The sequence below is a fragment of the Globicephala melas genome, chromosome 2, assembly GCF_963455315.2.
Source record: "Globicephala melas chromosome 2, mGloMel1.2, whole genome shotgun sequence".
Lineage (NCBI taxonomy): Eukaryota > Metazoa > Chordata > Mammalia > Artiodactyla > Delphinidae > Globicephala > Globicephala melas.
In genome coordinates, this window is record NC_083315.2 from 39,208,172 (window position 1) to 39,236,034 (window position 27,863).

The following is a 27,863-nucleotide window of genomic DNA, read 5'->3' on the forward strand; positions in this document are numbered from 1 at the left end:
CCCAGTGATGCCCATTTCGTTGTCCTCACGGGATGGTCTCCTTGGCATCGCCCTATTGGTTTACACACACAGATGTATTGCTTCATGAATGTGCTTCTTTTTTTTTTTTTTTTGCGGTACGTGGGCCTCTCACTGTTGCCGCCTCTTCCGTTGCGGAGCACAGGCTCCAGACGCGCAGGCTCAGCGGCCATGGCTCACGGGCCCAGCCGCTCCGCGGCATGTGGGATCTTCCCAGACCGGGGCACGAACCCACGTCCCCTGCATCGGCAGGCGGACTCTCAACCACTGCGCCACCAGGGAAGCCCTGAATGTGCTTCTTCTTTTTATTTTTTTTTGATTCATTCCTGTGCTTCTCTGCCTCTGGTTTGACTGAGAGCAGGGACTGTGTCTCATCTTCTGTCCACAGCTCTTGATTTGGGAGGTGCTTGAAAAATGCTATTGCTAAGGTACCGTAAGTTCCTTCTCTAAGGCAGCCTGACACACACACACCCTCCTCTGACTTCTCAAGAGGCTTTTTGCGGGGAAACGGTTTTTCCCAAGTGGTAACAGGGAAAATAAATGGTGATTCTGTTGACAGCAAGGAGGAAGAGGGCTGAGGCTCTATACAGATGACGTCCTGTTAGCTCACCTCCTTTCTAAATTGGAAAGGCAGGAAAGGGCATCTGGGAGAGAAACGCCTAAAAGTAGTGATAAATTCAGTGATTTTTTGCTGAAGACAAATATTTCCTCAGAAGTTTTGGAGAAGGTGCTATTTCTTGACCTAAAGGGATGAAAATTCTAGGTAAAAATCTACCTCTTTTCAGAGAGTCAGTTGGCTGGAAGGCTCATCTGGTCAGGAGTAGAACCCTTGGAGGGAAACCAGTTGGATCTTGGTGGCTCACAAAGGAAGAAGCTGGTTGTCGTGTACTAGGAGTGGTGTGATGGTGTATCTGCCTAGCCATGGACTCCTGAGTGAGGGCAGTTGGGATGAGTTGATGCAGTTAGCCTTTCTCTCTAGTAACATGGGAGAGGTGTTTGGAAGCTGTGGCCAAGAGAGACAGGCCATTCAGTTAAGGATATACCCACCTCCCTTCTCCTCCTTGCTTTCGTCCTTCCATGCTTCCTTCCTATGCCTTCATCCCTTTCTTCTCTCTTCCCCTGCCCCCCTCTCTCCCCCATTCACTGTCAGGAAGGGCTATGCCAGAAGGGCCCGCTCAGCGTGTCATGGCAGCGGCAGAGGCTAGAAGCATCGGCAGCTTCCACAGTGAGTCTGGATTTCGTTTCTGGGGTCAGGGGGCTGGGCAGTCCACACACAAACTGAGAGCTTGCAGACTTTGGAGAGGAACTTCCATGGGCTGGGGCTGCTCCCCACATCTCCTCCCCTGCCTCCCATCATGGGGACATCGTTTAACATTCATGGAAGTTTCCTGCCAAAGGCTTTGATGTGCTTCGGATGTCTCATGGGCAAGAAGCATGGTGGTGGTGGTGGTGGCGGAGGGGCCGGGGCCATGTTCTGCTAAAATGAGGTGCACATCTGGGAGAGCCGCCGGAGTTCAAATGGCTGCTAGGGATTCTGTCCGGGCCTGCGCGTGTGGTAGAGGCTGGAGGCTCTGCATGGACTGTGGTTTGGCTGCTTTCTTGCGTTTCAGGAAGGGTGCCTTGAGTTTTGAATACACATTGGATGCCTACACTCCCTAAGAGACTCCCTTTAAGGAACTAAGAGTACCACATAGACTTCAGGGTCTGAAAAACTGGAGGTCTCCCCGTTGACTTCAGGTGAAGCTTAGTCTAAGAAATTTGATGTTCAGGATAGCTATTACAGAGCTCCATGCCTGAGTCATATCCCTGAGTGTTGAGCGGAAGGTTTTCCCCCTCCCCATTGTAATTTCTACAGTAGTTTCTGGAGTGGAGATGGACATACTGCAGCGTTAGTCAAAGTTCCATCTGTCTTGCCTTGATCATCAGACAGAAGTGGATCGCTTCCTTCCACTTTTTGCCTAGAGGCTGTTTCCTTCTGTTTGGGGAATGGTCCACTTGGGAAAATAGAAACACAAAATTTACCTACCCAACCTTAAAATCTCACACAGACTAGGAAATATGAGTCCTTCTTGCCATCTCGAGATGCTTTCCCACAGGCCAGATGCTGTTTCCAGACACTAACTGGGTGTGTTGTAGTTCATTTTTAAGAGAGAAGCCTCTGGTTTCTATTACATGACATTATCCTGATGTCAGTCTTCTGGGCAGGTGAACGGGGTTGCTTTTACAATTCCATTCATTTCTCTCATGATTTGGTTAAGGAGGTAAATTAAGCATAGCTTCCCAAGTTCTCTCAGGATCCCATTTTTATAGGTATCTCTTCTTGGCACTGTTACCAATAAAGGCATTAACGTTTAGGATTTTTCAATGCTAACAGCTGTGTAGAGCTTGAGTTTATCAGAACATGTTTGCCAGTCTTGTGAGAATTTTGAAAGCAGGACCATTATAAGAGATTAATCACTCTCATGCTTTTAAAACATCATATGCATTTCATTCACATCAAGGTAAAACTCTTGGTTTCAGGAGTTGATGGGCTTAATTAAAGTATCAAATTGGTCAAATTTATGAATTAAGTTCAAAAAATATTTATTATTAATCAACTATGTGTATTTGACTGGCTAAACTTGGATGTCTCAGAGAATGAAAAGAGAAGCTACTAATAATTAAATAGATACCACAGGCATAAACTGGGACCTTCCCTGAGAAATTGGGACATACAGTCACTCTCTTCATGTACTGTGAACTGTTCTAGGTGCTAGGGATACAACTGTGAATAAAACAGACAAAAATCTCTGACCTTAATAAGGAAGATAGAAAATAAATATAAAGTAAAATATATTTCACGTTAGAGAATAACAGGTCCTTAGAAGAAAAATAAAGCAGAGGAGAGAAAAAGAAATGCTTGGTGATGGTAATGGTGGTGGTGGTGGTGGTGGTGGTGGTGGTGGTGGTGGTGGTGGTGGTGGTGGTGGTGTGTGTGTGTGTGTGTGTGTGTGTGTGCGCGCGCGCGCACATGTGTGTTTGCAGTTTTAGACGGGGAGGTCAAAGCAGTTGAGTCTCCTGAAGACTGCAGTGTATTTTAGTTTATTTAATTTAGCCAAGGAAGGCTTTAATGGCTTGGCTTAAATTTTTCTGAAACAAGTCAAATCTGGAAATTCTGAATCCAAAGCAAAAGAAACCTCAAAAACTTCAGAATGACCAAAAAAAATTGAGGAGACAGAATCAGGGGTGGCCATGGCATTGGAAGCATACCTTGTCTGTTTGATAGGTTTCATCTCCAACTAACCTCACTGAGAGGGTGTCAGAAAGTGAATGAGGCTGTGGCTTTATCCACTTGGGGAGCATCTTTGTAGAAAATCCCTCAATCTTTGACTTGCCCTGGCCATTCAGGATAGTTCGAGGCTTTTCTTCTTCCATCTGGTGTCCTTGGGGGTTGTAGGGGATGACAACTCACATTTATTGTGCACCTACACCTGTCAGGCACTTTGCTAGGGGCTCTGAGTATGTTTATTTAATTTACACTGTTCTCACGATGAATTTATCAAAGTCTTACTTTATGGATTAGAACACCGACATTTAAACATGGAACTAGAAAATTGTGCAGCCGGGATCTAAACCCAGGTGAAAGTATATCTGAAACCCTGCTTCTATCAGTTAGTCTCAGCATCCATCCATAGATACCAGTTGGCAGGAAGTAGTAGAAAGAAAAGAGAAGTAGGACTCGCTGGATTACCACAAGGTCCTGCGAACTGGCTGACGCGCATGGCTGGATGAGGAGTAGATGTATTGGGGTGATTGTACATGTCTTTGCTGACTGTGCATGACGTACAGCAACTTCTGCTGCTTCTCCTTATGTTGTTGTCCTTGGGAATGGGGATAGGCATGGACCATTCGGGGGGCATGAGAGCTCGTCTTCCCATTGGGGCATCCATCCTAGGCAGAGGTGGAGCTTGACTTCAGTGTGTCCTGGGTTCCTGGGTTTCGTGCACGTTGGAAGGAGGGTGGTGCATGGGTCTCTGTATAGATAATAGGGTTGGGGAGAATGCATGCAGACGTCTGAGACCAGACAAAGGTTTTTCAACAGGGGATTGAGTGAAGAGTTGAGTTTGAAGAGAATCCTAAGTTTCCTGCCTGCCTTTGTGAATGGAACCCACAGACTGGCTTCATCCAGTCTTGGGACTGCTATTAACAAGAAGCAGGAAGTCTCTGGACCACATCTTCTTATGGTTATACTTAACGTTGATATCACTCTGTGACCTTGTGTCTATTTGTAATGTACATTTACATACTTCTCAGAAAAAAAATTAAGTAGAATCTTACTTTATGCATAAGGTGGGCTCTTGATAAAGTGGTGTGGTAAGCAAACCACCGTTTATGTGCACCAGAGAGAGCTGCTGTAGCAAAGTGAAGAATTATTTTGGGATCTCCAATAATCCTCTCCCGTTTTCCTTTTACTCTAAAGGAGGATCTTTCCACCTGCAATGCAGTTATTTCCTTGGACTTCTGTAACGTATTTATCCAGAGGTCTCAATCCACGTCAAGGCAATGTCTCTTAGTTTCACAATATGTGTCATATGGATAGAGAGAAGTTATTACTCTGTCATTTACTCAGGATTTTCTTTACCATCACAATGTCAGAATCACTTAAGAATATACTCCAGGCACTTGAATGTCCCTTACTGTGGTATTCCAGCTATTGGATGATGGCTGCCCCGTCAAATCCTGGTTCTTTTCTGCCTATAGCCTGTTATCTAGTTTCCCTCCATCACTTTGAAACTCATGAGCTAAGGAGAAAATCATCATTCATCTTCCTCCATAGGATACTCTTCCCTGACTTGTCTCCGAGTCCCCTCCCTGGCAAAAAGAGGCAAGAAAGCAAACTACATTTTCTTCTAAAATATGAACCCGTTTCAACATCAGTTGACTTCTCTCTTCTGTATCCATGTGCTCTGTGGTGTACCAATTTGGAACAGGAGTAAAGGTTAGAAATATCTGCTTATCTTTTAAGCTGACAAGGATATTCCTTCTTTCACTGATTACATACTGCCTACCCTGCCAGTCACACATTAAATGTCTTAATTCTAGAAAGGACTTAGTTGCAGCTAGAAAGACAATGCTGGAGTCTTTGACCCAAGTCTGTGAGGGTACATGGTCATAAGTGAGTCCCAGTATGGGAACTCGCTTGGAGACCCAAGGCACACCCTTTACACCAGCATGCTGGGAACCCAAGGATGTATCTCCTCACCCCAATGAACCCAGTTTTTCTAATTAACCTGAAAACACATACCTGTCTCTTTGCACACCCAAGGCACAAAAGGAGAACTCAAGATGAGCTTTTTTCACCCCCTCTCTGCAGGTTAGTGTTTTTCAGCCATCACGGACGGAGGTTGTAGGGTGAATCAAGTTGTGGTGAAGTTGTCTATGAGCTAGAGAGTATTCTAACACACACTAGGACTTTGACGGAGTCAAAAACCAACATAGTTGAACAGCGTTGAAATTGTGGGATATGATTTTTCACCTTTTTGTTGCTATTCCAAGTCTTGCAACGTAAGAGAGTGAAGACTGGCCTTTTGGGAGGGAGCCTAATACATTGTCCTGTGGGAGGTGCCTCTTAATTACGTGGCGTCTCATGTCCTTAAGTTCAGGGAAATTGGTTGTGTGTTCCCAGGGTCAATCCTTTGGGTTCTTACCTGGAGATTTATCCAGAGATAGGAGCTCTGCCCATTCAATGGTAATTAATCTTTGAACTCCTGGTTCTCTTGGCATTGCTCTCTGATGATCTGAAAATAGATGTCTCAGATCAGAGCAAACCCCCAGAAGAGCATGCTGAGAGTTGCCTGGTATGAGGTGGGGCCCAGGGCTTCACGTGAAAGGGCTCTGGGGAGCCAGAGGGAAGATGACAGAGAAAAGAAGGGAACCGTCTGGTTGTGCCATAATGCCGCTCATTAGCAAAGGTGCCCTAGCATTTTTGATGGGATTCTATACTCCTTGTTCTGGATCTTATCTTCAAAGTTGGTCAAGTCCATTTGCTTCCACAATTCTTTGGGGACAGATGACTTATGAGAAATCCATATGTCTGGAAGGATTGTGATAAGACCTCCTGTCTGGAGATGCTGGTGGAAATAACATAAGTTCTGCTATCTCTTTTGCCTGGGTCTGCTGGGCTGGTCCCTACCTCTCTTGAGCATTAGCTAGTTCCTCTGATTTCTGCCACCTCCTCCCATGCTGGCATTTGTGGCTAACCCTAATGGAAACTAGATGTCTGATGCGACCTGCAGCCAATCGCACTGGTTTTGGGCAGGTGCAGTCATACAAGGAAAGCTTTCAGTTCAGGTGCTGGTCTCAGAGCCACGTGTGTGATGCTTGGTGGTTGGTGAGACCCTGGCATGTGGGTACCAGCACGCAGAGCAGGAAAGAAGAAAAGTGCACTCGGGGTGAGAGAAGGTATATTGCACTTCCATCCTAGCTGGGCAAGCTGGTTTCTATCTGGGCCTCTGGCATCTCTCTGAGTCTTTCTTCTTAGGTTCATTTCTAGAAATCGACATTTTATTCCTAGAAATAAAGATGAACTTGAGAGTTGAATTTTCGACTGTTAGATCAAGATTCTTTTGGCTACAAGTGACAAAAAACTTAATCTATCTTAAGCAAAAAGGCAGTGTATTGTCCCAGTAATCACCAAATCCAGGTTTAGAACTTATTTCTGCAGTGGCTTAATTCTAAGACCCAAATAAGTCACCAGGCTTGACATGTGTTGCTAGCTCTCTCCCTCCTTCCTTCTCCTCTCTACTCAACCTGCCCATCATCCCTCCATCTCTCTGTGCCTTCCTCTTTCTCTGCCTGAAACTATGATCTTAGAGAAAGAGACATTAATGGGAAATAGATTTCCAAACAATCAAGGCTAATGAATTTTGAAAATTATGATGATACATGCTGCAGGAACTGAGCAGATTATCTGGGACCTAGTTGATCACTAACAAAGACTTGTATTCATCAGGGAGTCCTTGCCATGGGGAGCCCAGCTGAAATAATCAGCCTCACTTCTACAGGAGTCAGGCCAGGCATCACGCAGAGAAAATCTGCAAAGCAAAGACCAAGGAAGCAAAGCCCGTGACTGACTGCTTTTTCCAGTCCGTCTACGAGGAGGAACATATGATGTTTTCCAGTGTCATTTTTATGAGCATTCTCTGGGCCGATGTTGGCTTCCATCTTCCTTCATTGAATCTGCAGATTTAGATATTTCTGAAGGAAAATCCTCTTTAGCTTTTATGGGTGTTTTTACAGAAATCAAATTCTGGGATTTCTATCATACTTCCCCAAATCTGCCACCTCCAGCCCATCAATTTATAGGCTTGAAAACTTTTTTTACAAGTGAGTCTCCCTTCAACTTGAAAATGCATAAGACCTCTGACTTGGGGGTGCAAAAGAACATTGGTTTTGGAATCAGAATAATTTAGGTGTGAGGCTTGGATCTTTCACTCTTCAGCCTTTTGGACTCACATAAGTTGCTTAACCTTTTCCTCCCTTTCCTTCCCTTCCTTCCTTCATGCAATGCTTTTGATAATAATAATTTCCAGAGCCAAGGCATATTGAGAGGAGTGGATGAAGCAGTGCATTTTGTCTTATTTATCACAGATCCTGGCCCAGTATAAACACTCAGTAAGTTTTTGTTCTGTATCCCTGTTCACTGGGACAAGCCTTCCACCTCTGCCCCAACCTTGAAATAATGAAAGAATCTCTTTCTACCTCTGTTGCAGTGGAGACCAGAGGTTTAAATAAATTAAGATGAGGGCACTATGCTTGAGGATTGCCTACCCCAGACTTAGCCTCGCTCTACCTCCTGGGGACTCACTAAGTGACCCTGAGTAAGATGTTTCATCCCAGTTTCATTAGAGACAAGAAGCCCACTTGCCCTTATCCTCCTTCTACGCTATTGGAAACATGAATGTGTACAATAGAGTAGGAATGCCTTTGAAAAAAACCATCCAACTGTGATTACTGGCTTAGCATTTAAGACTTTCTCCTGGGTTCATCCTCGGAGCAGTCTTCCCCCTCCTTTTGACCTTGAGGGAGAAGCCAAGAGGTAGGGCTTGTTTATAAAGGGAGAAGGGGCAGCCCACAGCTGCAGGCCTCAGATGATAGCTTGGGATGCCAGATGCTGTGTGGAGGGAAAGCTCCTCCAGCCCTTTCATCTGAGATTACCCTTGGCTCACACCCTTCACTGCAAAAAGGCACCCTGGGATCCAGTTGTAGAGTAGTGGGCTGTGTGGAACTAGTGGGTCTCAGAACTCTAACCTTCTCCCAGGGCTGGGAGGGGCATCCAGAGGTCATCTAGTCTTTGCTTCACCGAATCACCATGTTTTGGAACTAGATGACCTAAAAGTCAACTAGCCCAATTCTCTTCGCTCACCCTACCAATTTTATAAATGAGGACCCAGGGGCCCAGGGATGAGCCAGGTGGTGTGATGTAAACCTAAGGCAGGGCCCTGGAGCTCCCAAGTTCTGGCCCATTGCTCTTCTTGTCTTTCTTGGAACACACACACACACACACACACAAACTCTGGAAAGCCAGGCTGCTGAGGCTGCTGTTGTTGGGAAGGACCTTGAGATGAGCTTTTGTTCAGTGCTCCTGGTATATTGATGAAGATAAGAAAATTTTGCTTTGGACAATCTCATGCCGATTTCACATGGAGAAGAAGTGTAGCAATCCTCTGGTCCAATTCTTTCCTTATTGCAGATGTGAACATTAAGATCAAAAGGAAGCACAGGGTGCCAAAGCCGCAGGGCGACACCCTGGTGGAACTAGGGTAAGAACTCAGTTGACCTGAGTCTCAATCCAGTGTTCTTTCCACTGGGTTCCACGGCTTCCCTTGGTGTCAGATCTTCCTTCCTGCTGCCTTCCTCCCAAGATGCTGGAGGCCACCCATCACTGGAAGGGGGGTGGCTAGGTTAACTAATACTCTTTCCTGGAATTTCGTAGGGGAAGGGCTAACTAAGAACCTGTGATGCATAAAAATAGTAGTGGTATTAACAAGTTGATTAATCACTTGGCAGTTCGAAGAGTGATTCAGCTGCTATCACCTAACCGCAGGCTTCCCTGAGAACTTAATCCTGTTATTTTTTCTAAGTTGAATCCCCACCTTTACATGAGGATGGAGAATGTTATCCACTGGTTCATGTTTGTGGTCCTGCCAGAGATCCAGCCAGTGATCTGTGAGCTCTGTCCTGTCAGGCACCAAGTGTCCTGCCTTTAGAATTGAAGGGTCTCGTTTCGTGAGTCCGAGAAGAATCCCTCTTTCTGTTGGGTGAAGAGGAGCATTCAATTCTCCAGAAAGGTTTGAGTGTGAAAAGTTGTGTATTGTTCACCTTCTTGCCCTAGTTGGAGCTGCTCCAGCAACTAGTCTGTGGAGGGATTGCAAGTTTAACTCCAGCTCAGGGAAGCTAGATAAGGCAGCCTCTAGCCTAAGGAGGAGGTGCATGTTTTTTATGTCAGGTCCCATGATGCTCTTCCAAATTCCCTTTGCCTGGGACGTAGCCATTGATGGTAGGCTTCTGCTGTGATATGTATTGTTTACTGAAGTAATTAAAATATGCAAAGTGTTCCCTGTCCCCCATTTTGTGCTTCTTCCCCAGCCACTTCTGGCATTTTTTGTTGGCAGTTAATAAAACAAAAAGGTGGGCCCAAAGGCCCAAGTCTCCCTCAGGTTAGAATGATTAATTTGGAGAGGTTTAGAAGTAGCAGGTTTTACCTCTAGCTACAGCCGTGCCTTTCTGGCTGATGTGTTCTACCTGCACTAAGCACTGTAACTGAGGGATGGCAAATGCTTCACTAAGAGCACAGGGCAAGTGGAGGGAGGCGGGAGAAAGGAGGCAAGGGTTTGTTTGCTTCTTATGGCAGCACAAAACCAAAAAAGACTTCTCTTTCTGGGAAGCCCAACACTGAACGAGCCATACCCAAGGACACCTGAGATTTAGTTCCTAATCCGGCCTCAATCTTCACCATCACCAAATACCCCCGTCTACCTGCCCCCACAGAAGTTCAAAACCTATCCCACTATGTTATCTAAATCCTCGATGTGGAGAACGCTTCTTGCAAATATGTGCTAAGATAGCAATGCTACTAGCACACCCATAGTGCTAATGGGGACCGTTGTGTTGACACTTGCCATGTGCTGGATACTGTGCCAAATGCTTTACGTGGATTATTTTATTTAATCCTCATGGTCATTTTAGGAAGTAAATACCAGTTGATGTTTAACATATGGAGAAACCAAGGCTCAGAGAGGTTAAGTGATTTCTGGAGGTTACATGGCTATGAATTTGCGGCCTTGTGTCTAACGCTGTATCATGATGTTATACTGCCTTTGCTGCGCGATCTGCTTAAGGGTGGGCCACCTTCTGTTCCCATTCTGGGGACCAGTTTCTGCACCCAGCAGCTTTTTTAATAGGAGATTTTATGCTTTTTCAACAGCATTGAGTAGAGCGTGCAGGGTGCAAAGATTGTTAGAGGCTTTAGGTCTTACCTTCCACTGACCCAGAAACAGCAACCTGCCTTTTCCAACCTCTGGCCTAGAGAGATGAGAGATGTGTGAGCCACATGCATCATGACCCGAGGGTTCTCACAGTGAGGGAAATGGGAAGACCGCAGCTGGCCAAACCTCTTTTAGAGACAGTTCAGAAGCAGCCCCTCATGATGGCAGGTGTCAGACCAGCACAGAAATCCCTGTCATTGTAGGAGATAATACTATACATCAGTACTTTCAACGGTAGTCTCGTGCTACTGGCTAGGCTTTATAAACATTCTCTAATTAGTCCTCACACATTCTGTCTGAGATAAAGATCAATAGCACCAAACAGAGGCTGTTTTAAGCTGTCTGTTTCTGGGACAGCTGATTTGGGACCCTCGCAATGGAAGGGCAAGAAGGTGTTCCCACAACCCAGGCACTGGGTCTGCATAACAGACATTATAAATGACGGGTCAAGTGTGCCAGGCTGTTGGAATCTTGAAATTAGAGGGAAAAAAAGCCTTCAGTTAAGAAGGCCACATAGTCTAGCGTCTCATTCAAAGCTTAAGAGGTGGGACTCAGCCTGAGCTTATTTACAGATAAGGCCTCATTGGCTTTCAAGGGAGGCTATTCCAGTGATTATTAGAAAAGCTCTTTCTCTCTTGGAGCCATTGGTGCACATCTGCTGTCTGGTCACCCCTGCTCCTGGATGGAAAGCCCAGGCTTATAAGATGATATCATAAAACTAGAATCGTGATTAAAAATTCAATGCTGTCGTCTTAAGGCTGGTGGGATATTCATTCAATAGGAAGTATTATTGCTATTGTTATTAATGTCTCTGAGAAGATGGCTGGAGGAGACAATTATAATTCGGTTTGCTTTTGGAGGAAAAAGATCCCATCTTAGTCTTTGCTTTTTAAAATTCAAATTATCTTGTTCTTCCTTTTTTCCCCTGAGGCCTCTCTCATAGGCTGTGCAGCCACTAACTGGCCCGGTCTTGTCTTCCCTGAGATTCACATTAGGTGCACTTCCTAAGTGTCTAAACCCTGCTTTGGTAAACAGCCAAATATTCCAAGGATCCGGGTCTGGTGGCCACACTGCTCCTGGAAGCTTCTTTTAGCCATTCCCAGTGTTTGTAGGTCGAATTGTCTTGAACCCACAAAACCCCTAATGAGAGAGATTTGGAGTGTGGCAGTGGATTGACTTTTAGCTTGGCCTCTATCCACCATGGACTTGCTGACATTCCATTCTTGAGCTGGTTTCCTTATCCATAAATCAAGAATGGTGTCTCTTTGTTGTAAGGGTCACTGAGCAGAATGTCCAAGTCCCTGGAAAAATTGAGAGGTGCTATTCATTCATTAAACATAGACATTGAGAAAGTAGCATCTTTCAAGAAAGATTTTGATCCGAAGTCACATGCATGAGCATGTGTATTGAAAACCCACCATGTCTCTGTTCTAGTTAATATCTCATTTAGTGTCTGTACACGTTCTGTGTAGCTGCATTATTGTCCCCATTTTATACCCTAGAAAGCTGAGTCTTCAGAGGTCAAATACATCCCCTAGGGTTGCTTAGCTAGTAAAGGGTATTGGCCAAGTTATAAATTATCCTTTTTGCTCTGTTGGATCTTCTGTTTCTTCATCCAATACACACATTTTCAATAGCAGTTGTTATATTTTTCAGATTTGGGGAGGCATCTAAATATTTAGCAAAGCCATTCTTGCTTGAAAGGGATTATCTTATTTTTGCTAAATAAATCTGAATCTAAACCAAAACCTATCAGTGTCTGAGCTGTACAGGGTAAATTAAAAATCTAGATTGATCACAAAGAGGCTTTATCCTCCTGCCTTCCTTTACCTATTGATGTTTAGCAAGCACTTGAGGTCTGAATGGATCAGTCTGGATCCAGTGTGATCCATGGATCTGAGCTGAGCTGATATCTCCAACTTTGTTCAGCAAGTTGGGCCCTTTTAACAACATCCCTCAAGTTTGCTTCCATGAGAAGATATGAGTGCAGCCAGGAGGCTCCACGGCTGGGCATTTGGAAAAGAAAACCAGAGCCAAGTCATTTTTCAGCCCACATCTTTGAACTTGCAATGTAGGCTCTATAAAAATATACATTGTTTGGGGCAGTAAAGGACAATGAGCTCTCAGAATGAGTGCCAGCATTTAGACAGGATTTAGAAAGAGGAAAACAAAAGGGGAAGTTATAAAAGGTATGTGTCCTGGGGCTTCCATCTGAGAACTTGCTCCCGGCAGATGCAGCTCTAGGTAAAGAGAGTTGGGCAGAATCACAATGGGCCTCTTTATCCTCTAGGCTCACACTGCTGAACAACTTGGCTCTTAAAACTCCTTGTATTTTTGGAAAACTCCAGTGGTTTTTCCTAATCCTGGAGCTAGAGGCTCAGCCTGAAACATCCATTCCACCAAAGTTCTCTTAAACGGACATTTCTTGCTTAAGCCGTCATAAAGCCCTGCTTTGAGGGAGCAGTGGTATAATAGTGTCTTTGTGAGTTTCCTCTGCACTTTCCCTCCAAAGAGTTCCAAGCACCCATTAGACCTGGGGCCGTGATCTTCAGTTTGTGTCTATAAGAAGTTACATAATAATTTGCCCTACTTGATTGGGAAGAGGAAGAGAGACAAAAAGAAGCCAAAACAATTTTGCCTTATTAAGTCAGAAGTCTGATGTCACTATAGAAAATCTCAGTCTTTGTGTAAAGGTTTCATCCGTGAAATCTCTGCAACTGGTATGAAGCCACAGACAGACACATATTTATGAATGCACACACACATAGATTGTAGATCTAAACCAAACAAATACTCAAGCTAATATATCCCGAAGGCACACACCATTACAACAGGAGGAAACTCAGCGTTCTGCCAGGTGACCCAAAGTCCGTACACATCAGTGAGGAAAGGAGACTATAGATCCAAAATTTAAACTTCATAAGATTCAATCTGTGTGTTTTTGATTTGTACACCTTTATGTATGTATGCCCTTCTCCACTAAAAGGTTCACACTGAGAACAAGACTCTTTGGAACTTCAGTTCCATTTCATTTAACTTTCCTTAGTGACCTTGGACAAGTCACTCCCTCTCTTCCAGCCAAGGTTTCCATGCCCTTAGGGGGGTTAGGTAATTTCCAAGGCCCTTCCCAGCCCTGTGTGTTCATGAGCTATAGCTTTAGTGTTGAATCTCTCCTTTCAGACCTTGGATTCTAAAGAACTTGGATTTGAGGGGCTGGACAGTGTGCAGTTGCAGCGCAGACTGGTCCCCTAAAGGTGCACTAGGAATCCAGATGGCATCTGGAGGGAAAGAGTATAGGTTCAGACACCAAAGAAGCATGCCTAGTGAATGATCAAATTTTAGAGCTGGGCAGGGAGGTGAAAAGCTGGTTGAAAATACAGTATCCTCAACTCAGAAGACCACACTGGAGAAAGTGAGGGGAGAAGGAAAGAGGAGGAGGAGAGAGAAGTTAGAACTGAGAGAGTTCCCTGAGGGCAGGCTGCCATTTCAAAGGCTCCGAGGGCCTCCCATATATGTGGGGATGGAGCTATTAGGAGAGCCCAGCAGTTGGAGTGGGGCGGGCAGTGAGAAGGGTTAATTCCAGGAAGGAGGGCTCTGCCATTCTGGCGAGTTTTGAGGCCGTCAGTAAAGCTAACCAACTGGTTTAGAGTGAAATCATTTATTTTTGCTATCTTGGAGACAGGATGCAAGGACTTTGATACATATATATACACACACACACACACACACACACACACACACACACACACACAATGGACTATTACTCAGCCATGAAAAAGAATGAAATAATGCCATTTGCAGCAACATAGATGCACCTGGAGATTATCATATTAAGTGAAGTAAGTCAGAGAAAGACAAATATTATATGATATCACGTCTATGTGGAATCTGAAAAAAATGATACAAATGGACTTATTTACAAAACAGAAACAGACTCACAGACACACAAAACAAACTTATGGTTACCGAAGGGATTAGCAGGGGACGGGTAGATAAATTAGGAGTTTGGGATTAATATGTACACGCTACAATATACAAAATAGGTAAACAAGGACCGGAAATTATAGCACAGGAAATTATATTCAATATCTTGTAATAATCTATAATGGAAAAGAATCTGAAAAACTACAGGTATGTGTGTATATATGTGTGTGTGTGTGTGTGTGTGTGTGTGTGTGTGTGTGTGTGTGTATAACTGAATCATTTTGCTATACACCTGAAACTAACACAACATTGTAAATTAACTATACTCCAATTTTTAAAAATGGTTAAAATGAAAAAAAAAAGCAAAAAAAAACTTTGGGCCTTTCCTCCTACATTTAGGTCATTTATTTCAAGAGGTGTCAGAGGGAGATTTCACCAACTTCATATGTTCGGGGCATGAGTGACAGACCTGTTTGTATCCATGACTGTACTCACATGCATGTGATTGACATGCACATATGTTCATCTAAGCAGTCTCCTTCCCGATGTATGTGTCTGTATTGGATGTAGCTAATACTGATATGCAGCCCTTGAAAACCCCAGACCCTCGGGAATAAGAGTGGCAGTGATTTTAAAGACTGCGTTTAGTGGCTGGGACTCCTACCTGGGCATGTTCAAGGTGACTGCCCCCCGCCTGGCTGACGAGCTGCTCAGAGGAGCAGAGCTGGGTGTAAGATGCAAAGCTACTGGGGCATTTGGGAAACCAGGAGACTTTCCAGGGGATGAAGAAAGCATGTATGCTAAGCCTTTTATTTTCCTTAATGGATATGGAGACTCTTCTATGTGCTGTGACATGCAATTAAGAGAGATTAAAATTGAATAAGTAAAAAATAATGGCACCATATATGACAATCTTTATGATAATCTCCTGATTAGGGTATTTTGCCATTAATGTACATTGCAAAGTTTCTATAACTCTTCAGAAAGCACCTGCCATTCTCATCTGCTTTAACAGATTTTGACATGGCCCATATAGATTAGTGATGACAGAGGAAGCTTGAATCCTTCCATTTGGTATCAATAATGCCCTGTATTTGCTCACCTTTGCTGGGTCCTTATTTCTTTATCTGGAATATATGGGTCACTTTGTCTCCTTTATACCTTGTCAGAACTACGTGAAGATAGACATTTTGAACTTCTGGGAGAGAAGCGGGCTTCCATATGTCCTTTGAAGAAGCTGCCTCCTTTTCTGTGTAATTAGATGCAGAGACCTGAGAGCTTTCTCGAGCTCAGCTGAGTTTCTCTTTAACCCACAGCAGTGGGTTCCCTCTGACTGCAGGGAAGTTGACATCATTCTATGGAAATAAGCAAGACAATTTCCTTGTTCAGGAAAGGCAGGCTTCGAAGAGAAGGGATGGCTGTGGGGAGGGTGGAGGTGTGCCTCCTACCAGGAACACTCTGCCCCAGGGCATCCTGCCCCCAGAAGGAAAAGGAACCTGGCAGCCTCTGCAGCCATCCTGCTTTTCCACCCTTCAATCCCACTTACTCCTGATCCTCAGGGCAAGGCTGGGAGTGAGGGCTGAAGGCTTGAATGAAAGAAAGGAGGCTGGAGGATTTCAGGCAAGCACCTGAGGCTGGAGGTGAGGCTGTAGTTTTTGCTTTCCTCTTTTCACATCCTCTCCCAGGATATAGCTGCAGGCCTGAGGATGGGTGACATACAGCCTTGGGGAAAGATAAACTTTACACCCTAGATGCCCAGGCTCTATACCTGTCATCTTCAAACTTTAATACCCCTAAAATAATTTTGAAAAACCATGTATGTCCCTTTGCATGTTTTAAGTTGCCATCTAAAATCGTCACCATACTTTTAAGTATGTCATTTCCACAGCATTGTAAATATTGACATTAGAAAGATACATCGCTCCTTTAATGCTAATGAACTTTAAATACCAGAGCAATTTGACCTATCATCTATAAAACACATGAACAAGTACTTAAACACTCAGGTTTACATGGTTCCTTTTTCTTCTTGAATTTATATTTTCATTCCAGTTTCCCTACCAAATTTTATCCTTATGGATTCTCGTTTTATGCATGAAAGGCTTTTATTGGCCATTCTATCATAATTTAGTGTGACAGAAATATGTACAAAGATTTAAATATAATTTTTAATGCCCAATGATCGTAAGTTTCTAGATGTTAAGAGATTTGGATTGAGTTATCATTACAATTATTAGTAATACACAGAAATAGGCAGTAGATCGAAATAATGTATATCTATCACAACTTTTGATGAATGTGAAAGATAAGGTGTACAATATTTTTGGAAATACCTCTTATATTTTTTGATTAGTTTGTATTCATTGATGAATATTATTTATTGCTAAGGTAAGGAATTAGATTAAGGTTCAGGATCAATTCTATTACTGTTTTTTTCATTTTTATAAATATAAGAAATGAGAAACGTTATTCACAATAAACCGGATGGGAAAGGAAAGAATTTTGTTACTGTAATGTGACAATTCTTTGAACTCATATCTCATTTTTTGCCTAAAATCCCATGTTGGTCTCTTATCAAAATTTCTTTTTAATCTTCTCTCAGCTGATAATTCTTTGAAGTCTGTCCTCCTTCAGTGGTTTGAAAAGAATTGGAAACCACCAGACTTGCAAAAGAATTTATTTCCCAGTTACTAGAGACATTCATTTTCAACACCCATACCAATATTTCACAGAGTTTATTCATTTGTCTTCTGTAGGTTTTCTATCCTAAGATTTAGAATGAGTGAGAGATTTGTCTTTCCTTTTGAGAGTGGCAGGCATGTGTGTGTGTGTGTGTGTGTGTGTGTGTGCATGCACAATTGGGCAGGGAAATTGCTGGACCACAGCGAGTTCTCAGTGTTAGAAAAAATCCATAGGAGACTTGAGGATCTGCATAATCCTTCAAAACTATCCTTGCCTGGGTACCCATTGGAAAGACTTCATGTATCTCCAAAGTTATGTTATTGAAAACATTTCAGCGGGCACTGCAGTCTATCTCTGCCTGTTACACTCCATGGAAATTTTAGGCAATTACCCTTTAGGGGGAGTGAGAACCACTTGAGCTATACAATAACAAAAGAATGGAAACAACCCAGTCCTATCAATAGTGGATTGATTGGATAAACTGTGGTGTTATCATGCACATGGAGTGCTATCTAGCTATAAAAGGAATGAGAGAACCCCAGTGGGGGAAAAGAAGTAAAGTATGTAACAGGTATGGTATCCTACTTTCATTTATGAAAGTGAGGAAAATGAATATAATCCATATTTGCTTATGTTACAAACAATAAAAGAATAAACTAAAAACAAACATAAAATGGTTGCCTCTGGAGGGAGGAGATCAGGGTGAGGAGAGTGAACAGAGATGGAACTAGACTTAGATTTCATGTACCTTGATTTTTTGGTTTGACTTTAAAACCATGCAACGGTTTTTGCATCTTTGTAAGACATTATGTCGAATGGGAAAGAAAAAGCAAAGCCATTCTTAAAAATCAAAAGGAAAATGAAATGGATTAACCTGTGTATTAGGTTGGTGACTTCGTCACTCAGAGAGGAATTACTTCACGTGACTTTAAAACATAGCAATGTTTTAGGTATGTCCCTAGTAGGTATGTCTTAAAGATGAAAAGAACTGCAAAGACTGTAGACAGCTTTCAGCAATCATGTTGTTAGTAAAGATACTTGAACTGAATTTGAAATATATATATTAGGATAAAGCAAATAAGTAATACTACTAATGTAAGAATCAAGATTTTCAGCATAAGAAAAAAAATATGGATATAAAACCAAAGTCAAGTAAAAGCTCTGTAATCCTAAATTTGAGTTGGAAAAAGCAATATAAACTCATGAAGTATTTTCTTTTGAAAGAAAAGTTTTTCCTAGTTATTTCCATTATAAGGACCCAGAAATACTGACCAACCCAACAGCAGTGAGCATTCCTGGCTTCCATAGTGTGGTCTCTAAATTCCATTGTCCACCAAAAGGATCCAGGGTTCCTTGAAAAAATGACAGAGTCTAGGGCCAGGGCAGCAAATGGACAAGATGAGCCTAGGATATTTTTTCTTGTCCAAAAGCAAGGATGCTATCAAAGACCACTGGGGTTTGGTGAGAGGTGCCAACTTGAAGAGGCTGCTACTGGCCAAAGATTGAACAGTTGAACATCAAAAAGAGCAATTATAATTGATGGAAACACTTCAAATGTATTAACACACACACAGCGCACACACAAAGAATTGATGATGCTTCTCAAAACCAAACTAAAACAAAACAGTGTAACCAAATAGTGAAGGAAAGTTTCTAGTATAAACTGTTATCAGTGTAACCAAATAGTTAGTGAAGGAAAGTTTTTATTCATAGAAGATTTCCAGCTAATCTATGCAGAGGGAATGCTAGAATTAGAATGTCACCCTTTTAAAGCCACTAATGAAATAATGGATCTGGGCAATGATCATCAATGGCTGCTGACATTTTTAGGTAAAAGGGAACTTTTTTTTTTTTCTGGTACGCAGGCCTCTCACTGTTGTGGCCTCTCCCGTTGCGGAGCACAGGCTCCGGACGCGCAGACTCAGCGGCCATGGCTCACGGGCCCAGCCGCTCCGCAGCATGTGGGATCGTCCCGGACCGGGGCACGAACCCGTGTCTCCTGCACCGGCAGGTGGACTCTCAACCACTGCGCCACCAGGGAAGCCCTAAAAGGGAACTTTATAAAGGAAGATCAGGCTGACAGTACCCGAATCCACAATAACAGAGGTGGTGGAAGGTATTACTCAAGGTAGTGTAATCCGAAGCTCTCCAAGAAGTTATTTTATTTTTAGACTCATTTCTTGGAATTTTCGTCTTATTCCTATATATTTCCTATTTTAAAGCTCAGCTTTCAGATCCTTAATGTATCTCATTGAGAGCTTGGATCATTAGCAAGAACTTCTCAGGCAGTGCCTAGGCAAATCACCTTATCTTCATCTGTGAAATGGGGCTACTAGGGAATTCTACCACATAGGACAAGAGAGGATTAAATGTGGGGTGTGTGTAAACATCCAGTGGCTGATATTTAGTGTGCATTAATTAGGACTATTTTTATTAAGATTATTATTTCAGCCCATTGCTTGCCTGGCTAGGTTTCGCTATGGGGATATTTGTCAGTATTTTTTTTTACCAAGGAAGGATTTGACCACTACCTTTCCCAGACTGTATCCCTCCAATGTGGGAGAAGGACACAAGAATGCAGGTAGCTCTGAAGGAAAATCAGTGTAGTCTAGGTGGATCTATGGGAAATATGGACAATCTAGGAAATCAGGTTTGCTCTGCTGCTCACTACACATAGGGCACAGTCATTGCACTTTACGTCTATTATTTTTTGTGTTTAGTGATGCTCAGTTGGTTTTTATATACATCATCTCACTTTAGATACGGCCGTTGCTTGACTCCTATGTTGAAGATGAGGAAACTGAAATTCAAAGAGGTTAAGAGCTTGTCACAAGTCACATCAGGGCTTCCCTGGTGGCACCGTGGTTGAGAGTCCGCCTGCCGATGCAGGGGACACGGGTTCATGCCCCAGTCTGGGAAGATCCCACATGCCGCGGAGCGGCTGGGTCCGTGAGCCATGGCCACTGAGCCTGCGCGTCCGGAGCCTGTGCTCCGCAACGGGAGAGGCCACAACAGTGAGAGGCCCATGTAGCGCAAAAAAAAAAAAAAATAAGTCACATCAGAATACAAGCTTCTGACTTCCAACTTATTACTTTTCATTGTTATATCACAGTTCACTTGAAATGTTTTAGTCCACTTCTGGAGGAATGTCATATAAAATTCACCCACATTGGTGGTGCTGCCCAGAGAAAATCTTGATAAAGTTCTTCTTAGTGGTACCTCTGTGGCCAATTAATACCCTTCTGATAATTTTCTGCCCAGACGCTTAAGCTCATCAAAGTTTACACCAGCACATTCAAATTTCTCTTACGGTAAACTTGGAAATTTCAATTTGGAATGGCTCTTTCGGATTGTGTATAAAATCATCAAATGAGGCAAACAACCAGCATCAATTTGGAGGAATCTGTTATTTACCATTTTTCATCAAGAAAAATGTTCCCATATTCCTAACCTCTTTTTCTTTTTATTCAAGAAACCAGGTACAATAAACCATTCCACTAGATTCTATTAAAAACCCAATTTTTCTTCAAAAGTAATATTTTGATTTAGAATGTAAATAAATTAGGTCCACTGGTTTTCCTTTAGTCATATGTTTATTTTTTTCTTTTATTGTTTAAAATTTTCAGATGTGGCACACGATTATGATAAAATTACAAACAGCATAGAAATACATACTATGGTAAAAAAAATGGAATTTTCTCTGTGGTCGGTTCTCACTGTCCTTTCTAGAGAAAACCACTGGTTTAATGGCTATATTTCTGGACCTTTTCTATGCATTTACAGAGTTATATAATACATTATTGCCTTTTAATATATTTGCTTATGCATACACTTTTTTTTTTTTTTTGCGGTACGCGGTCCTCTCATTGTTGTGGCCGCTCCCGTTGCGGAGCACAGGCTCCGGATGCGCAGGCTCAGCGGCCATGGCTCACGGGCCCAGCCGCTCCGCGGCATGTGGGATCGTCCCGGACCGGGGCACGAACCTGTGTCCCCTGCATCGGCAGGCGGACTCTCAACCACTGCGCCACCAGGGAAGCCCTATGCATACACATTTTTACATAAATGAGAATGCTAATATATATTTTTAGTGTTTTGCATTTTCATTTACTATATCCTAGACGTATTGACATATCACTCTACATAACTCTACTGTATTCCTTTTAACTGCTGCATATACATTTAATGATGAACAAATTGCTGCCCTTAAAAACAATGAAATAAAATATCTTCAACGAAGTATTTTTGCTTACATAAGCAAGTATTTTTCCAAGACTTCTAGAAGTAAAATTGCTGGATTAAAAGACACTTAACATCTTTAATGTGGACAGATTCTGCCAGGCTGCCCTCAAAAAAGGCTACCCCAGTCTTAGCAAGGAATAACTCTTCCTCAGGACCTCTCATGCACTGGATAATCCCAGTCTCTTCATTTTCCCCACATAATATTACAAAAATGTGTCTTTTATTGTTTTGACATTTCTTCATGTGTTTGTGGCCATTTGTAGCTGTTTTGTGAATCATCTACTCTTACCCTTGATTCATTTCTCTGTTGGATTTCTTGTTTTTAACTAATTTAAGGAAGCACTTTATAATATATGGATTTTAATTCCTTGTTACATATATTGCAAATATTTTCTCTGTCATTTGTCTTTTAACTATGCTTATTTTGTATTTTGCCATGCAAAAGTATTGAATTTTATACCAGTGGTATCTCTGAATTCTGTCCTTTATGGCTCCTTGAACATGTGTCTTATTTAGGAAGGCCTTCCTCTCCTGAGGTTATCCAAATACTTTTCTAAGTTTTCTTCTAATATGATTATTGTTTTGTTTTTTATGTTTAGCTCTTTAATCCATCTGGAAATGATTTTTGTATATGGTGTGAGGTAGGTATCTAAGTGTACTTTTTAAATGAATAGTTCATTGTCCCAACACTGATTACTAACCTATCATTTCATATATTAAATTCCAGTATTGATACATGGGTCTGCTTCTGGACTCTATTTTGTTCCATTGATCAGTGAAATTGTCTATTGCTATGCCAGTAACACAGTGTGTTCATTCCTGTAGTTTGATAATATGTTATGCTATCTGATACAGCTAATATCCCTTGTTGTTCTATCTCAAGTATATCTTAGTTTTTTTAATCAAATATTTACTCCTCTCAATGAATTTTGGTATCATATTGTCAGTTTCCATATATCATTCCATTGAGGGTTTTATTTAGATTGTGTTGAATTTTTAGATTAATTTTAGGGAAGAATGAGAGGTTCATGATATTGAGTCTTCCTATCCAAGGAAAAGACAATCTTTCCATGTATTCAGATCTTCTTTTATGTTTTTCAATACTTTTCTTTACATAGACCTTGTATATTTTCTGCTAAAGCTATACCTAGGAATCTTAAACATTTTGTTGTTGTTGCTAATGTACGAGCATGTTTATTGAATTTTGAAGTCATTTTACTAGTGCATGAGAATAGTCTGATTTTTGTATATTCATTTCATGTCTGGGTAGCTTACTAAACCATATAATGGTTCTAATTGCTTTTTAGCTAATTGTCTTGAACTGTCATATCATATGCAAACAATGGTGTTTTGACTCCTCCTTTTCAGTATTTTTACCTTGTTTTTATTCCTGCTTTATTGTAGTGGCTAGGGCCACCTGAAAAATATTGCATAAAATCAGTAATAGAAGATACCTTCTAATATGATATTTAGTATATTAAATACAGGAAGTTACCTTTTATTACTAATGAATTAGGGCTTTTAATCAGGAAAGGGTGTTGGTAATTTTGGGCATCTTTTGAAAGAATGGCTTTTCTTCTTTTATTTTTACCTTATGTTTACTTTGTTTCTTCTCTTGGAATTTCAGAGTTCCTGTGAGGATAATATGTGATTGGTTTTTATAAACGCCTTTTAGATAATTGAAATTAATATGCAGCTTTTTCAGGAGGCTGAAATGTACACGCATCACTCATATATATCAATTAAAACTCATTATTTTTATTTTTTAAATGTATCTTTATTTTTGTTGTCTTCTTGATCTATCATTTTGCAAAATAAGTGTTTTAATTTTCCATTGTAATTGTAGCTTTGTTAGTTTTCCTTTATTTATAACCTGTTTTACTTTTTATACATTTTTGTTGCTATCTTAATTGGAGCAAAAGAGTTCATAATTTTCATAATGGCGAATTTTACCATCTTCAAATATAATATAGACCACTTTGTATCCATTTAGTTCTTGGCTTTCTGAAATTTTTTCATATATGCATTCAATTTTGATATGTTCTATATATATATATATATATATATATATATGTATATATATATGTATATATATGTATATATATATGTATATGTATATATGTATATGTATATATATATGTTCATATATATATGTTCTATATATGTTCTATATATGTTCTATATATGTTCTATATTGAATATATGACATATATACATATATGAATTATATTTTCAATGTATATTATACATATTGAATATTATCTATTCAATATATTATATATTCAATTATATATTGTCATATATTATTATGTACAGTGAATATTATACACATTGTATATTCAATTTTTTTTACTGTTTGTTATATTTTTGTATTCTTTCAAAAGTTTCAGTATTTTCAAAATTCTTTCAAAATTTTCAGTATTTTCTGTTATTTCCTTTTAAATATGTCTTTTCTAGGTAACATGCATATTGATTTTTTAACATAAATGTTTCTCTTATTTAAGAGGTGTCATATATAACCCATTAATTCTTATTGTTTATAGTGATATTATTTAAACTTCTTTTTCATTTTGTGCTATTCACTATTATCCCTCCCCCCTTTTGTAGTCTTTTTGGTATTGGTTAGAGATTTTTAGTTCTATTTTCCTGAAACTGGTTTGGAAGCTATATGTACTATTTCTATTCTTTTAGAAGCTACTTTAAAATTCTAGCAAGCACATTTAAATTTAAACTGTTATAATCAACAACTGATGACTTTCTGTAAGCTCCCTTGCCCTTCCTTCTAAAAGACAGAGCCCTTATCAGGCTTTTGATTATTTCCCTACCTACTCGTCTGTGCACTTATTGTTGAAATTATCTGGAAGTTTCATTCCAGAATATTGTTAATAATAGCAGTGATAGTACTATTTGTATTATTACTATTTTTATTTACTTTATGCCTCTATTTTACAGAAATCATTTATTAGTAATTATATTACATTTTACTACCACATTAGTGACCATTATTTAGATTTAAATTGTGTTTTTTGTGGCTTATTTGCTTTGCACTCTTTGTTATATTCCAAGTCATCGTATATTTTAGATTCTTTTTCCGTTTTTCTGGAGTACATTCTCAATTTTTTCTTCTTTGTTTTTCTCAAAGGCTATGTGTGGTACACTTTCTGAGTCTGCTTGTCTGAAAGAAACATCTTCATTTGTCTTTACATTTGATACAGAGCTACCTTGATTATAAAATCCCAGGTTGAAAACAACTTCTGCAAATTCATATTATCATTTATCTTCTAAAATACTTCAAGTGGATAAGGCAAACATGATCTCTTTTTTTTTTTTTAGAAACAAGGTTGCCCATCGCCAACAAGTCATTCTTTCTTAAGTGTTTATGATTATAATTCCTCCAACTGGCCCATCATAAAAATGAGAACTTTGATTAATACCAATATTTCGTCAGGACATTTATAGAGAGCTTTTTCTATCAGTCAAAAGCAGTTTTCCAACAAGTTTCATGTATTAGCCAGAAGTTCCCATTTCTGATGCTCTATTTATGAATGATACAGTTAGTTCCTGAGTTCTAAAACATGCTGTGAATTTTCTTCCACTTATGCTAATAATATCTCTAACCTCCTGGGCAGTGAGGATTTCCCTAACGTTTTTTCTCAGGAAAGTGTACCCTGAATGTCAGTAACTTCCTCTTGCCCTTGGCTGTCAGATCTGTAAACCCACAGGTGGCTGATGTCCTCCTCGGGCTATTTAAAAAAAAACACTTTCCTTACTGGCCTTTGAGATCTTGATAAGAACGGTTGTGAATTCTCTTCTGGTCCACCTGATTTCTCATTAGCATGTGGTCTTTCATACTTTTGAACTTCCCTATCCCCTTCACTCAGAACACTGAGTTCTAAGTAGCAGTGAGAAATTCAAGATTGTCAGATAAAGCTAAAGTCATAGTAATACAGATTAGATGCACATGGACCATGCTGTGCTTTAACCTCCTTGGCCAAGGAGTCTAACCTAATATCTGCAAATACTCTGATACTTGGTAGCCTTGCTCAGTGATTCTGTGACTTCCCTCTGGACTCCCTCTCAAGGTTAGATTAGATTGTAGTACCAGATTCTGAAATCTTCTTTCCCACTTCAAATCATCTTGTAATCTTTCTTTATATTCCATGCCAAGGAACATACCTTCCCTTAGGTGTTATCTCTAATTGCTACTCTAGCTGCCTGCAGTATCGTAGGCTTATCTCCACTGGCCCCCCACGCCCCGTCACAAAAGTTGCATCACGTTTGGTTATCTTAGAATAAGATGCATCAAGAGGGCATCTGCCTATGAAGAGTGCAGACTGATGTGACTGATTCTGGCAATCTGGTCACTGTGTGTGCTTCTGTCTCGACCCCTTTTAGGTGGGAGGACACACCATGCTCCCCATTCGTTGGATGCCCCCTGAAAGCATCATGTACCGGAAGTTCACTACGGAAAGCGATGTGTGGAGCTTTGGGGTGATTCTCTGGGAGATCTTCACCTATGGAAAACAGCCATGGTTCCAGCTCTCAAACACAGAGGTACAGAAAGGGGACAGATGGGAAGCTTGACTTGGAGGAAGGCTGATAAGAGACATCTCAGGCCAGCACTTAGAGTGTGTAAAACATTAGGTGGGGTTTGGAGCCAGCAGAGCAAATGCTGGCAGAAGCAGAAGGAGAGACCTTCTTGGTAGAAAAAAAATTATAGCTGTAGGAAATGTGCTGTGATTGTCAAGAGAGCATGAAATTAGATGTTGAAATTGAGATGCAAGTCACGGTTCTGTTTGCTCTGCTACACTTAAAAATCACAAATGTTTCACTAAGACAGAAAGTGAAAACAAAAAACAACTATGAGTTTTTCAATTGTGCCATCTTGTGGAAACACCTACTATGCCCAAGTCATCTGGGTCCCCAAAGGCTTTAGGTAGACCAGGCCCAGAGATGTGCAGGAAGGTGAACTGGCAAAGCAAATTTCATGTTACTGACAGAGCTGTGTGTGGACTTCCAGGAATAAGATCAATCATAACAGTAAATGTAATAATATACACATTATGTATTTTATACTTTTGATTTACAATATTAATAAAAAATGCTAGTCATCAAATTTAATAATAGCTAACATTTAGTGCCAGGCATTTTCCTAAGTACATTAGCCTATACTAACTCAGTACTTTTCACACAAACACTTGTTGAAATTCAGGACAAAGGAAGGGGCGCTGCTTGGGGTTCTGGAATGGACTGGCCAGAGGTGAAAGCATCAGCCTGGAGAAGGCTTGGGCCGTGGTCCAAAGCAAGATGCTTCTCAGTGCCATTGTGTCCTCCCAGGGAACTCAGGCCAGTCTGTAGGCAGTAAAGGGCTTGGTCTCCCAACCCAGCAGACCTATAAAAGATTGCAGTTTATGGTCTTCTGTTTTCCGGGAAAACATGAACATGAGGACCTTTTAATATTAGAATCCTATCTGAATATTCCAGAAAGTGTCTCTCTTCTTGGAAGCTATGTTCATTTTTGCTTTCCTATACCCTGACCGTTTAATTAAGTAAATGTCAAAGACTGAAAAGTAGGCATTTCATTACATTTGTAACGTCTCATCATTTGCAAACTGAATGGATCCTGACCACATTTCCCAAAATAGGACAAAATATTTTGACGACCTTTAAAAAAAATGTAAGTGGGTATATCAGAACTCATTTGTTATGATGCTTTAAAAAATTATTGTTTTCCTGGGTAGGGGGTAGTGGTAAACATACACACACATACACACGCATGCATGCATATATACACATGCTTGTGTACACGTGTTGGCACATTTGCATGCACTCAGGCACACAAGGTACCCTGATCACAGCCCCTATGTAGTTTGGTTGCCCTAGTAAAGAGGGGAATCTGGGCTGAGGGTTCTATTGGTCTCAGCAGATGATCTGTCCTGGTTACCTAAACTGGCTTAGAGTAGCTAACGGGGCTCTTGTGGTCGTCTCTGACACTGCTTGGTAAGGCACTGGCCTTGAAGATGGGCTTCCTACCACCAGCCACCGCTTCCACTCTACCAACACCAGCAGTGAAGTCCTGACAGTCACTGATAATGAGTTGCTCTATTGAAATTGACAAGCTGGAGAGCCCCACATTGGAGGAGACACCACCCTTCAGTGCTTTTAATCTTAGCACTAGGCAGTGGCTACTGCAGTTTGAACTCGACCCCTTTTCATGGAGGTGAAGGTAATGGAAGGTGGAGACAGGGTTCAAATAAAAATGGGACAGGAACAGCTGGAGACCTTTCAGGCTGGCAAAGAACAGAGCCTAGTGGGCCTTTGCAGACTCTGGGGTGACCAGGACCAGGAAAGTGCTAACACAGTGATTGTTTGACAAGCCATCTCAGAGTCAGAGTGACATGAGCCCACACTCTAGACAAGGCGCTGTTGGGGGCAGCCTAGGGAGATAAAAACTATATACAGATTAATGGGGGC

The 27,863-nt window shown here is 41.2% G+C and overlaps 1 protein-coding gene across 4 annotated transcripts in view; it reads left to right on the forward strand.

Moving 5' to 3' along the window:
- NTRK3 (neurotrophic receptor tyrosine kinase 3) overlaps positions 1–27,863 on the forward strand; it is a 386,072-nt gene that overhangs the window by 342,480 nt on the left and 15,729 nt on the right. For 2 of the 4 annotated variants that reach the window (XM_060293880.1, XM_060293879.1), the window contains exons 16-18: positions 1,169–1,243; positions 21,989–22,030; positions 25,785–25,943. In XM_060293880.1, the coding sequence (XP_060149863.1) occupies positions 1,169–1,243; positions 21,989–22,030; positions 25,785–25,943 (276 nt within the window). The remainder of the gene's footprint in view (positions 1–1,168; positions 1,244–21,988; positions 22,031–25,784; positions 25,944–27,863) is intronic. The other 2 variants (XM_030878684.2, XM_030878685.2) reach the window with 2 other exon arrangements.